This window comes from Rosa chinensis, chromosome 2, assembly GCF_002994745.2.
Source record: "Rosa chinensis cultivar Old Blush chromosome 2, RchiOBHm-V2, whole genome shotgun sequence".
Lineage (NCBI taxonomy): Eukaryota > Viridiplantae > Streptophyta > Magnoliopsida > Rosales > Rosaceae > Rosa > Rosa chinensis.
The window spans coordinates 62276508-62290251 of NC_037089.1; the positions used below are offsets into that span (position 1 = coordinate 62276508).

The following is a 13744-nucleotide window of genomic DNA, read 5'->3' on the forward strand; positions in this document are numbered from 1 at the left end:
AAGCACTACTTGACTACAACCACATTGAACTCAGCTAGATTGATATGGCTACCTTGCAAAAATTCAAGCTCCTCGCCACTCAATGCCCCGTCATCGCCTGAAGCCCCACGCGCAGCCCCGTCATCCACCTCCGCCACCGTAAAACCCTCAGATTGTTCCTCACCCGCCCCGACTGCTGCTGATTGCCTCGTCAGAGTACCTCGTCCGATGCTCCCACTAAGTAATGATATTACAGCCGCAAATAACCAAAGGCCGGTTCTTTTTTGGACAAATTGATTAGAAGCTGGAATCAGTGAAATGATCATTGCCCCATTATTCGATAAATCATATACTGATAGATATAGTTATACACAGACACGCAGTCGTGGAAAAATCTGTTTTGGGTTTTCTCCCATCATCACCGGCCATCCTTTGCCTTTTCGCCACTGTTGGGAGAGAGAGACTCTCAGTCTCCTTCACTTTTGCAGATTTTGATTCAATTACAAAGACACGGACTATTTTTGAAATTCATGAACTTATGCTGTGATGTTAGTTGCTGTGAGGAAACCGAGTGCCACGAAGGCATGGCCCGCCTCCGTCATATCTCTGGCAAGCTGCACAAGAAGGTTTGGATTGCTGCCGGCCATATTCTCTCTCTCTCTCTCTGATCCCTCTGTCTGAAATCTCAGGTAAATTCCGAGTCTCAGATCTGGAGGCCAAGAGTTGTGAAACCGTCTACACCGCTCCGGCCTGCAATAAATTCAGAGAAGTAAAGCCATCGAGAAAGCTATGCTTGGAGAACTTCGACGATATGGAGTCCCCGACGGAGTCCATCCATCAGAGAATTGGATTCAAGTTTTGCTTTGGGTTTTGCATTTTGGTAGGAAATGTCATCATCCCATCTGATTGCATTTTGCAGATGAAAAAGGAAATAGAAATGGAGAAGAAGAACTGAAGGTACGACGGGACACATGAAGAACTAAAGGAAGTGGGAAATGTCATTTTTACCCTTATTTTGTGCCTCACGTGCTGGGCACGTGGTCATAGTTAACGGTTCTGTGACAGAAATCGACCCAAGGTACGACGTTGATACGAAAAAATGAGTTCAAGTATCACATTGATAACTTTGAAAGTTCAGGTATCATTTCAAAAGTCCTCGAAGAGTTCAAACACTGTTGAAGTAAAAAACCTTTTTTTATACTTTTGAGGGTAAATTAGTCTTTTAACCTCATTAAGTGCCTCACGTGCTGGGCACGTGGTAGCAGTTAACGGTTCTGTGACGAAAATCGACCGCATGTATGACGTTGATATGAAAAAATGAGTCTAGGTATCACATTGATAACTTTGAAAGTTCAGGTATCATTTCAAAAGTCCTCAAAGAGTTCAGACACTGTTGAAGTAAAAAACTATTTTTAAGAGGGTAAAAATTAATTAATCTATCAAAATTACCAGTTAAATTGAAAAGACAAGGTGATGCAAGAATAACCATCAAATTTCTGTATATCATTGGCTAAAAGTTGTTGCGACGAGTTTTTGCGCAAAATTCACTTTGCTAATCAATTAATATTTTCACGTGTGAAATGTGAATGCTAGAAAAGACCATAAAACATCAAAAGAACCCCTAAAATATCATAAATTATTAAATCATTTGCTATTTTAGAGGGTCGAGCTCAAAAGCCCAAATGCTTGTAATTTAGCAATTTACATGTTTAGTTTCCAAGTTATTGAGTATATTCCTAATGGTTTAGATGCTTCATATGTTTTAACCTCAAAAAACTATTCTTTCATAAATTTGTGTTTTGACTCCCGCTTCAAATTTAGCCTGAGCTAAAACTCCTTGACATAACACAGGAGTGTTTTAGTGAAATTGCAAGTTTTTTAATGTCTTAATATAAATATTAGATAACATCTGTTGGAATACGGCCTAAATATCGGGGAAGGTTAACCTATGCGAATTGGAAACTCTTTGGTCTTTTTAAAAATATCGAGATTATCATCGATATTTATACTTAAGAATTTAGCAATGCATTGCAGTACTAAAATGCTAAGAATTACATAAAAACATTAAACAGTCAAACGTTTTATAATAATAAACAACAAGCTATCACTAATGTGTTCTGAAAGTATGTTTACGACTAGAAAAAAGCCATTAGAAGAAAACTACATTGGGCGAGCCCTCTTGTTGCTGCATGAAGGGCATTTGTACTGCTTAATCTGCTTTGCTTTTGCAGGGGTCACCTTCACACACTTCATGTGGAACCACGTCTCACAGAAATCACACAAAATCCAGGGTTCATCTAATGAAGATGGCCCGCCTCGGCCACAAGCTCCACAAGTCTCTTCTTCATGTTCGTCTTCCTCATCTTCGTCTAACCCCTCATCTTCATCTTTTGCTGGCAGCACTTCCAAATGTCTTGCTTGGGATTCTGATCCTCTCTGCTTTTTGGTCACCAACAGAAAAGAAAATAAAGCATGTTAGTTTATAAAGAAAGAATAACTAGGATAAGCTTCCCCCTAACTTTTGCACAAGTGCTAATAAGTATGAACAGAAAAGTTATTTTACCGCTTTGGAGTTTGACTTGGATTTGTTGCTACCGTGGTTTGAAGATGGCTTCTCCTTTACTTCCTTCTTTGCAGTACCAGTCACAACTTCAAATATTGTTGGAAGTTCATTTATCATGCTAAAAAGTTTCTTCCTGCACCACAAAACATCAATAAGTTATAGAAAACAAAATGAAGCAAATAGTCAATCTCACAAAAAGATAAGGCAACATAGAATATTCTTTAACTTGTAACTGAGCTTCACAAATCAAATTAACCAGAAGTCATAGAAGACAAACGCCCTTGTTTCCTTGTTCCTTTTTTTTCTTTTAAATGATAGGGCCAGAAAACAATATAGAGCTAGAAGCTGGTATTTATTTCAGTATACCTGTTGATCCCACAAAAAGAAAACGCTATGAAAACATAATATGCAAGCATCAACATTGGTTCTGTACCATAGACTATTCTTTACCATCGGGTCAAATCTAACCAAATTAACTCTCCACCCTGGGAAAAGAAGAATTTAAACTTGAACAGCTTCAACTAACAAAGAAACTCTATATATAGTTGCTGGACTCACCTATCAACCTTATCGAACCCAAATCTGGATCCAAAATAGAAGGCAACAGAAAGTAGCCATGCATCACTGTGGACAGCAACCAAAGCTAGCCAGTCCTTTTCTGCCATACCATCTCTTGCAAAGTTGATACCCAGTGCAGGCTCTGGCAGCTCCGGAGGCACTTCTTCAGCAGGTAAGTTGACTTCCCATTGCTCACTAGGGTATCCATACAAGGAAAGATTCTCCTTCTCTGTAAATAGAAAACAACTCAAAAACACTAGTTGAAAAAACAATGGAAACATAGCCAAAAATAAGAAGTAGCAATCAACAAATGACAACTGATTGGAAAATTCAATTAGATACAGCTTTTGTTGTTAATAGCCTGAACTTCAAAGATTAGAAAGCAATTCGAAGATTTTATAAGGCCTGGTCTGTGTGTGTGTGTGTCTATAGAGATATTTAGGTATATGATTAGTTAAAAAATAGTATAAGGACTAATCACTCATGCATAAAAAACCAAAAGGAACAGCACAAACATTATATAAGTAGCAACAAAAACAATCAGAATTGTCACCATTACTTCATAAAAGCCTCATCCAGAATGTAGCATCTCTAAATTCGAAAAGCGGGTAACTCTCCTTTGACTACAGCTCTAAAGAAATCTAAATATATTTCACAACACAAATAAACCTAGCACAACAGACAAAAATAAGATTTCTTTCTTCGTTCTCCAAAATCACTATTTGGCTGATTTCAATTAAATAGTATTTCACCAAATTCAATATATTCAATAATTGCATCATTCAACAAGAACTTCCAGAACAGAAATATTCGACACTAGAAATTCAAGCAATGGAAAGGACTTAAAGTGTCCCTCTTTTTTTTTAATGTGACATCACAAGAACCTTGAAGTGGCTTGAACATGCTCATTTATGTGCATGATTGCTAACAGAAACTGAAGATGACCATTTTGTTGCAGACCTCTCATTTACAGCTCCGAGAACAAAGGAACAATTTATATATTGCACAGAAGCTATTCTACAACTAGGTACCACATTTACAGAAGCATTTAAAAAGCACACAGAGAAAAATACTTACCAGGATCACACTGCTGATGGAACTCTTCAGCATCTGCAATAAAAAATGTAAAAGCGTGTAAATCACTCGATCAAAACAAAACAAAAATCAGTTATTACTGTAAACAAGTAAAGCTCCAACAAATTATTCTAAAATACTTTAAAAGCAAACTGAAATGACCCATTATGATAGAAACACACAGGCACAAAGAAACAAAACAGATTTAAAGCAGTGTCCTTTTTAGTCACAGCTCTTATCACACATGCTAAGTATTAAAATGAACTTCTTTACACTTTTCTTTTTTCATACCATATGTTTTCTTCACATCCAATGATCCCAATAGAGGTTGATTTTCGTTTCATAAGAATTCACCATTTAGGGTTATAAGGGACTCAAGTTTCCTAACATTAAGTCTAAACCTGCAAACACAAGTCATCCTCCAAGAATACGTTGGACGATGAAATGAAGTATCATTTTAGCCACTTTTCTTAAGGAATTCCCTGAAAACTAACACTGAAGCTACAATACAACGTACGATTCCAAGATCAAAATAGTTCATCCTGTGTTCCTCAATGAACTCAACAACCATCTAAAAAATAGGACCATATGAAAACAAAGCTCAAAACTTTACTCCTAAATGAACTCAATTCACCATTCCTCTATCCATTTCTTCAGATACAGAACACAGATAACCAATAATCCAAATCCCAATTCCAAAATGCATGAAAAGAGCTATTCCCCCATCACCCTAGAACTGCATCTCAATGGAATAAAGCCACATTATTCCGAACCAAAAAACATCACTTTACTCTACAATTCCTTATTCTGCGTAGTTATTACTTCCTGGGCTATCTCCGAAACCAAATTCACAACAAGCTAGACCCAGTAAAAGACAAAAAAAATAGGGCAATTTCCAATTCAAAATTCAAAATTGAAAACAACAAAAACCCCAGAATCACCAATTGCGTTTCTGGGTGTTCTGAAAAGGCAAGGTAGAAGCTAATTGAGCAGAAATTGAATAAAGGAAAAGGGGTAAAATACCAGTGGTTAGAGCCTTGATCAAGCCAGTCCGGCGGCCCTTGAAATCTCGGAAAACCTCTTCAACGGTGCGAGGATTATAGGCTGCTGCTGCTGCTGCGGCGCCAGCTCCGTTCATAGCCATCTCTCTCTTCTCTTCTCTCTCTCTCTCTCTGTGTTTCAGTCAGTGAGTGCGCTCGGAAAACCAAGTCAATAAGTTATTATTGAGTCAGAGCCAGAGTTTATATCAAAAACGCAATATGTGAATTTTGTTAGCCTTCGCCTTCGCCTTCAAACCTTCTTTCTTCTCATGTTAAATCGATCTAGACTTTTCTACCTTCCTTTTTCCACATTTACCCTTTCTCTAATTTTTATTTTCTTAGGTAATCATTATAATTTTTTTTTTTTGGGACTGCGACACCCCCGACGGTGACGCAGTTCTCGATAACCTATATCTAATAGCTATCATTGTCATCGGCTTCCTTGTACTGACGGTTGGTTTTTTTGCCGTGATCTTTTTTTGTTTAGGCCTGAAGTTGTCTTCTACTTGTGTGTTTCGCTCCTTTGTCTTTGACTTTGGTTGTGGAGCCACTTTTGGTCTCAGTCTTGCTAATGTTTACGATATTGGTTAGACCGTGGGGGCTTTCAGATTGTTTGTTGATTTTATTTTGATCTAATTTTTTCAATTTGAATGGTTATTTTGGCTATCTTCTTGTCTTTGCTCATCAGACAATAGTAAATGGATCTATGTCTGGAATTCGTTTTTAGATAAATTCTTAGGTAGGGCAAACGTACCTGCCACGTGGTATGCCCAGTCAATCGCGTCTTCTATTTTTTAATTGTATTCTAAAACAACTCATATTTAATTATAATGAAATACCCAAAACACATCTCTGCATAAACAATGATTGACTGGACGTATTGCCACGTAGCGCGCCACTACGCCAACTTTACCTAAGAATCTCTCGTTTGGAATTCGTTTTTAGGTTAGTTGTTGGTGGATTTTGACTTCAATTTTGATGGTGGATTCTTAATGAGTGGTGGCACTAAATAGAGAAGATGCACCATTTGTGGGACATGTTTCAATATATAAGGATGAGTATTGATTTTTTAGAATCGGGTTGAGTATGGAACCCATTTTTAGATTTATTTGAATTCATATTCAAATTTGAGATCCATTTCGGCTCTCTCCATAGCTCCCGGCTCTAGATTTGAGTTTTTTTTTTTTTTACACTTATTATCTGGACTAAGGATTTGATTCAATAATTCGTATACTTTAATAATATTAACAATAGTAAAATGAATCATTTTAGATAGATAGAGGGTTATGTAGATTGTAGAGTCTTAGTAGTTGTATAAAATATCTGTCGAGCTCCGGTGATGATTGAAGGCTATGTCGCTATGCAATTTTGGGACATGTTGAGCCTAATCACCCTATAAAGGCTAAAGATGTTAAACAATGTTCAGACCTAGCACCTAGTTTGCTAACAATTTAGGTATGTTGGGGCTCCACAACCATGTCTCTACTCTATTGTCTTTACTACTATTACTCTATTTAGCATTGGCTACTTGCTATTTGCAAGGCTGTCGCAACAAGTATATTCTAGTACAAGTCCACGGCATTAATATGGTCATTTAACTCAGTTTGCAGCCTCCTCGTTGTGTTTTTCTGGTCAACTCTTGGTTTTGAGATGTCATTGGTACTCCTCATTTTCATCATTGTAGTTATGTTACAAGTGGTACTTTTTTCTTTTGTTTGAAGTTTTGTCCATATCGCTTTGGTTATATATATTGCAATTTCAATCTTGTTATCTTATATTTTAGACGAGAATAAATTAAGACAATTTTCTCTGGAATGGACATTCAAGTTTAATTTTCTCTGTCCATTCAAGTTTGTTTTCTTTGTGCCATGTAATTGGTTTACGCAACGCACCTATACTTTTAAGGATTAAGCACTCTCTTGTTCTGCCTTCACGATTGGATTGTGGATGAGCCACATTTGATATCATGTCCTTCTATCTCGATATTGTCCGTCCAACACACCCAACATCTCTCCTTTGAAGTTTATATGATCACCATTCCAGCATCTCTCGGTCTTCCCTGGTTATCTACAGACTATAGCAGCATCAAAGTTTAATTTTTAATGGCTTTCATCAGGGGGTTATCAAATGCCAACGAACTCCAGCTCTATTCGCTATCTTAGGTTCTATCGAGTTTGCAGCGTCTAATTGATTAATTCAGATAATACTTGGGTTAAGCTGTAGCGTTTAAACTATCAATCTGGTTTGACCCAAGCATTGTTCTATGTTCATTATAAAAAGATCAATTTTGACACAAGTGGGCACTTAAAAAAGCATACAAACTGAGGCCTCTCACTTATTATTCATTTCATTGATCAAAGTGGCTGTTTGCTCTTCAGCACAAATTTAAACCAAAGTCATTACTATTCTTTGCACGAATACACAAATTGAATATCATTGCATACATAAATTTCTTCAACCGTATGTCAATTGTATGCACAAGAACAGATTATTCATCACCATGCAAGAAAAATAATGTTCTTTGTCACAATGTACCAGTTAACCATCGGTTCTTCAAGCATGCTTGCATTGCTTGAAAAAGGGTTAAACCATCGCCAGCACAGGTTAACACTGACGATAAACAAACAGTAGAAGAGTAACTTGAATGAGCCAAGGATGACTTCCCAAAGGGAAAGGGAACAACACTAGTAGCCGTATTCTCCAACAGAATGTCGGAATACAGACTGCTGAGTTGACTGTTCACCGGAAGATGGAAACATGGTGCTGGTTTCCGCCACCACGCACATCAACTAGAGAAACTTGCAGCATCCCGCCAATGTGAGAGGGGTAGCCAGAGAACCTAAAATCTTGCCGTGGAAAGATGTCGTCACTGTTAGAGGTGCTAGTGACGTCCGAGCAAGAGGTTGTCGAAGCACCATCTCGAAAGTTGTCAGCCTCATGAACATCAGATTCTGACATATTTCTGGTCAAATGTAGCTGAGCAGAACCTGAAGCATCCACTCTATGGCTTGTGGAGTTAGGCTTGGAATCTTGGAGCTTTTTCATGTTGAGAAAGCGCCCACCAGATCCCCTAGCCCTCTTTAATGCATGAACATGTCGAGATTCATGAAGATACGGCTGCAAATATATCACAATGGCCTTTCTTAGAATACACTCTTTTGTCAGTTATAAAAAAAGTACAACTCTCCTTTACACAATGTCCTACAAATACATACCTTCCGAACTTTGGTCAGCTTGTTTTGAGCTTCAAGCTTGGCACGAAATTGCCTCCTCCTCAGAATTGCGCGGTACTGTTTTGCGTTTACATAAATCGGTTCATTTTCTGTGAGATCAAGAGGCAAGGGAACCCGACCAGGAGAAATCCCCATCATCTGGGGATGATGAAACTGGAGATGTACAAATGATAAATATCTCATAAATAGGCAACACAAAACACACATTCTCATGGAAAAACAGCCAGAGAGGTGTTTTCTTATATAAACCTTTAGGACATAGTTTGACTGAAGGACAAAAGAATCAGAATCTATGTCAACACCACTAGATTGTAGAATCAACAGGATACATCCAGAGATGAATATAATCGAGTATCTTTAAACTTTTGTGATTAGACTTTTGATCCCAACAAGAAAATCTCTTCAAGATTAACCCCACTTTGCATACTCACTTTGCATATATGCCTTAAATGTTCTAACTTCATAGATCTAGTCCAAGCTTACATGGACAAGAAGAATATTTTGTACTATAAACAATCACCAAATCAACAAAATAGAGAACAATAAGAGCAAAGGAGATGCGAAGCAAAATAGAACAAAAGAATTATAAAATAATCACCTACTTTAAGAATACTGAGGTATATGGCTAAAAAATTTGCAAACAGAGAGGCCTAGGCCTAGGAAAGTGCTTAATGGCTCTGTACAGTCTAACCTTTAAATATGTATATGCTGAGTTGATAATGGACCCTTTATCCTACCTAATAAAGGCAGTCACCTAACCACAGCACTTAAAAACAAGAACGAAGATAAAAAAAAAAATGCTAGAAATACAAATATTGTCCTACATAAGATTTCAAAATTTCCTTTAAAGATTATTTTTACAGTATTGTAATTGCAACTGTCATAATGAAATACAATTTAATTATGTAACCTCAACTATAGTTACAAGAACCTACTGCTGTAGAAAATCCATTTTAAACTTTCAACAAATAAGATTTTCATGTTTTGAAGCTCATGATAAGTTACAGAATCCTGGAAAAGAGATTCCCTTCATAGTCACAACTTTCTATTACATATCGACAACAGTTAATGCCCAAGTCACCGTATTTAGTTCAAGAAGCTGTGCGACCACATTGAAGGAAATAGCCATTCCCCATTACTATGCATCAAGTAGCAAGTTCTAAAGAACAACTAACCTTTAGTGATTTCATTTGATAAGCCAAACATTGGAGAGTATAATTTTTTAGTTTCTAACATAACACAGAAGCAAACAAATACAAGTTGCAAACAGGGATTAAATGAATTAACTTTGAAGCACTAACCATAGCTTGTGGCCCATAAGCAGCAAGTAAGCCACCAAAGTATGGTTCAGCACAGTGGAATGGAACATGAGCCTGAATTATTAGCCATCAAATGATTAAGATTTTAATCTTCACTCAACAACCACAAAATACAAAAGCAGTGATCAACCTACCATGGAATGGCTAAAATCAAGTTGTGAAGGGAAGACAAGTTCCTGACTTGTGATTGAGGAGAGAGATTTCTTGTGGCCCCCAACAGGCCTCCCCTGTGTTTCATTATATCCTGTGCAAGAACATGACTAACAAAATTAGAAAGTGATCTGGTCTGGTAACTAAAGAAATCAATGTGCAGAAAACATGGACTTTATTAGGGGAAGTTCTCCATTAATATCGTGGAATGTCAATTCCAAACAGAATAAAGACACGACATTGATGAACATGATTGATAAACATGTACTCTAGCACATTAATGTAAAGTCAAGTTATCTCTTTTACATATCTTTTGTATAAACCCATTATACAAAAAATATGCCACTTAAAATGGACAAAATCCAAAAATGCATCAAGAATAAGAAATTTCTTATATAGATATGAAGAAAAAGACTACAAGGGAAAGAAAGCATAGGAATATGAGTATATGGACCTGAAACTACGCCTTGCCCACAAGGGTTGCCTTCTTTCAAACTAGCAAATTCAGAACGCGATTGACCAGTGGATTGAGTTGAGGATGAATCCTGATCTTGAAGGTGTATTCCAGATTTCGTGGTGTTACGACAATGTTGTAGTGGCACACCCATCTTCAAGATTACACTTTTCGATATAGATGACTGCAGAGCGTGAGTTTCAACAGAATTATCCCATGAAGAGGATCCAACAATGAATGAAGATGTCGAGTGGGCAGAACTACAGGAGGTTTTACTATACAAACTCTGCATAGTCTTAGACAACTATTCAGCTTGTTGACAAACTGAAGGGTTGAAACTTAGTAGTTATCTTCAGATATGTTAAAAGAGAAAGACCTGAACTTTTACTTGAATTGTCCACCAATCAGCAACCAGGTGTCCAATTAAGTCCAAACTGCCACAGTGGTATTTGAGTCATAAAGTACAGTATGGACTTACAAATGTAATAATGACACTAAGAAATTTCAACTGAATATGAAAGAAGAACAATATAGCTAGAGGGAACTGAGGTAGTGATAGTAAATATGATGCATAACTAGAAACATATCACCTCACCAAACCCAATTAAATACAGTACACCAATTAAAATTATTCAGGATACTAAGTATAGAAGAGCTCCAGCAAGAACCATGGATGTAATCAAAGGAAAACTATCTAGGGGATGGTAAACTAATCTGCAAAATTTTCCCAGACATATCGGATTTGAGAAAAGACAATGCCCTGCACTACTGATATACACAGAAAAGCAGAATCCATCCCATCAATTAGAATTCGCCACAGAACTTGAGCTATTATCTCATCCACTGCGATGCACATATTACTTAAGGAGCCATGGTACCAATTTGGATATTCATGAAATAAAGAAAATCTAAAGACATGCAAACACCGTTTCTACTCTCAAACATCATTTGAACTTGGATAAAAGTATTAGCACCAATCACAACCAAATCACCATTGATACAAGCGTATTACGGGGGGAAACAGATAAGCATACTTGATGCTCCAAAAAAGAAAAGTAAATCAGGTAATTAACTTGAATTTTGGTAAACCACACTGCGTAGTTCAAATGAATCATTCGTTATTTTGGCATATAACTCAGAATATATTTCTGATACGGAATAAATGCAGAGCTGAAAAATGTTCCACAGAATAGAATGCCATCTCATACATGCAACACCAAGAATAAGAATCTCAATACAAGAAAAGCAAAATCCATATGATACTTTCTACACCCAATAACAAGAATAACTCTTGAATCAGCAGAGAAACATTGACTCTTTTGTCTTTGCCCAAAATAATAAGAAACCCATCATTTCAAACCCAGAAAGCACTTCACCCATCTCAATTCCCACATGCAATCAAATCAAAGGCTCCCCTTCTACCACACAGTAGATTTAAAAACAGGATTCCCAAAATAAATTCTAAGAAAAAATAAACTTTAGTAAGTTCCACCAAAATAACTGAAAGAAAACAAACCCAGGTCAAGAAAAAGAAGCAGAGTCAGAGAGAGTGAGTGAGCAAGTCAGAGACATAGACAAAGAACACACCTTTTGTATTGTCAGCTCAGAATTGTACACGTCTTTCTTCTTCTTCTTGCTTGTAACAACCGTCTCCTTCTCAGAAACTCACTGTCTCTCTCTCTCTCTCTCTATAATCAAACAAAGCAAAGCAAAGCTTCTTTTACGTCTCCAAATCTCTCCTTAAACGACGGACTTCATTGCATCAGACTCCACAAAGTCTTGGTCACACAGACACACTAGAATACACAGAGACTCAGATCAATCTCTCTCGACACCCATTAAATCCCTCTCACCACCTTCCCACCTTCTCTGTCCTTTTAACTATAAATTAATCATTTCCCGAGTGTCATTTAATCTATTTAATCCTGCGGATAATGATCCTTCTCGTTTGGTACTTCGTCTGTATCCTTAGTAGTTCCGACTTTGTCGTCTTCTGCTCTTTAAATACCCGTTGTCACTATTCAATGCCACCTACGACGCCGTCCTTTGGATAATCACCCACGCGCTGTTGCTTCGCGTGCAGCTTTTCGGGTCAACGTCGGGTGTTCGAATGGTTCGGTAATCTGGGGACCCTTGGATGAGGTGGGGTCCTGCATCGGACGGTGATCTATTCCTCGGCGTCCAGGGTGTTAGGAACCTTGGGAAAAGTCGGCTCATGAGACGTAGGAACAGTTGGCTCATGAGACGTGGGGAACTGGAATTGGGGTATTCTTGACCGTATGAAGAATAGTAGTTATGTTGTAATGTAAGGGACAAAGCTGTACACGTCTTTGGGTACGTATCGTTAGATTCTTGCAGAGGGATCCTGATTCTTTGGGTAACGTCTAAGTTTTGAAGGTTCACGCGACACATCATCTACCAAGTTATTTTTCGTATTATTGTCTTTCTGAGTCGCTATACATTTAATTAAAATCAACTCATGTTGTTAGGTTTTAATATCGAGCCTTGTAGCTAGTCTTGAGTATCAAGTTAGTACAGTTGTTCATAAGCTCTAAATTTTGAGTTTCAAATAATGAATCTCGAGCTTAAATCTTATGGTAATCTAACCTTAACATGTGACTACTCAAGCTAGCCTATATCTCGATTGAAGACCGTAAGATCTGTACGTTTGACACAAAATCACAAAGGACACAAGGCCATGAGCCTGAAGCCTTCGACTTACAACACAAGCTAGTAAAATGTTTGAGAACCACATTTGATGGTTGTAAGTATTAGGTTACCATTATTCAATTTGAAATGTCGTTTATACACACTTATTATCAGTTCCTTAACTTACCTTAACATCTAAGTCTATATCACCACTCTTGTTCGCTTCAACTTCCTTTACACATTATCTTAATTTATGATCTTATTTATTCTCTTATACACGCTTGAAAAGAGAGTGGAACAGTGGTCATGAGTTTTCTCTTCACCTTTTCTTAAGAAAGATAAGGCATGAAAGGCTAAAGCACTTGAGAGAAGATAAGGCAGCTCCCACACAGCTGTATTAGGGTTATTTAATACATAAGTGCCATCTGCCATGGCCATCCATTATTATTTGGAAGTATTAATAGTGTCTAATTGTAGTTTAATTCTAACTTGGGATTACATTAATAGAAGCTTGTTGTGTCAACTCATATTCATAATTTCATATATCCTCCCAAAAGCTCCGAGAGTTACACAATGGTAGTTCTTTAATATTTCGCTAGTGAAGTTTGAATTTAGAGATAACAAAAGTGTCTACTAGGTATTTAGAATCATCTGTTTCGCTTCCTCATTCTTCTCATTTTTCTTATATAAACGGAAGAAAATTGAAGATTGATGGTGAATAACGG

General features: G+C 37.3%; 2 protein-coding genes across 8 annotated transcripts; both read right to left on the reverse strand.

Annotated features, from left to right (window-relative positions):
* Positions 1-1981: 1981 nt before the first annotated feature.
* LOC112190411 (PHD finger protein ALFIN-LIKE 4) lies at positions 1982-5475 on the reverse strand. Its single transcript, XM_024329838.2, has 5 exons — positions 5198-5475; positions 4178-4210; positions 3101-3329; positions 2543-2675; positions 1982-2415 (listed from the first exon to the last, which is right to left on the reverse strand). The coding sequence occupies exons 1-5, from the start codon at positions 5316-5318 to the stop codon at positions 2140-2142; spliced, it is 792 nt and encodes a 263-aa protein (XP_024185606.1). The 5' UTR covers positions 5319-5475; the 3' UTR covers positions 1982-2139.
* A 2050-nt stretch (positions 5476-7525) lies between these two features.
* Positions 7526-12313, reverse strand: LOC112187824 (nuclear transcription factor Y subunit A-3). Of its 7 annotated transcripts, none has more exons than XM_024326774.2 (7): positions 11958-12306; positions 10747-10804; positions 10371-10554; positions 9901-10010; positions 9749-9820; positions 8430-8600; positions 7526-8331 (listed from the first exon to the last, which is right to left on the reverse strand). In XM_024326774.2, exons 3-7 carry the CDS (start codon positions 10522-10524, stop codon positions 7954-7956), a joined length of 885 nt encoding a protein of 294 aa, XP_024182542.1. In that variant the 5' UTR covers positions 10525-10554; positions 10747-10804; positions 11958-12306; the 3' UTR covers positions 7526-7953. The 7 variants fall into 7 exon arrangements, with proteins under 7 accessions (XP_024182542.1, XP_024182540.1, XP_024182537.1 ...); XM_024326772.2 differs by having other exon boundaries at positions 10371-10656; positions 11958-12305; XM_024326769.2 differs by having other exon boundaries at positions 10371-10665; positions 11958-12305.
* Between the last annotated feature and the right edge of the window lie 1431 nt (positions 12314-13744).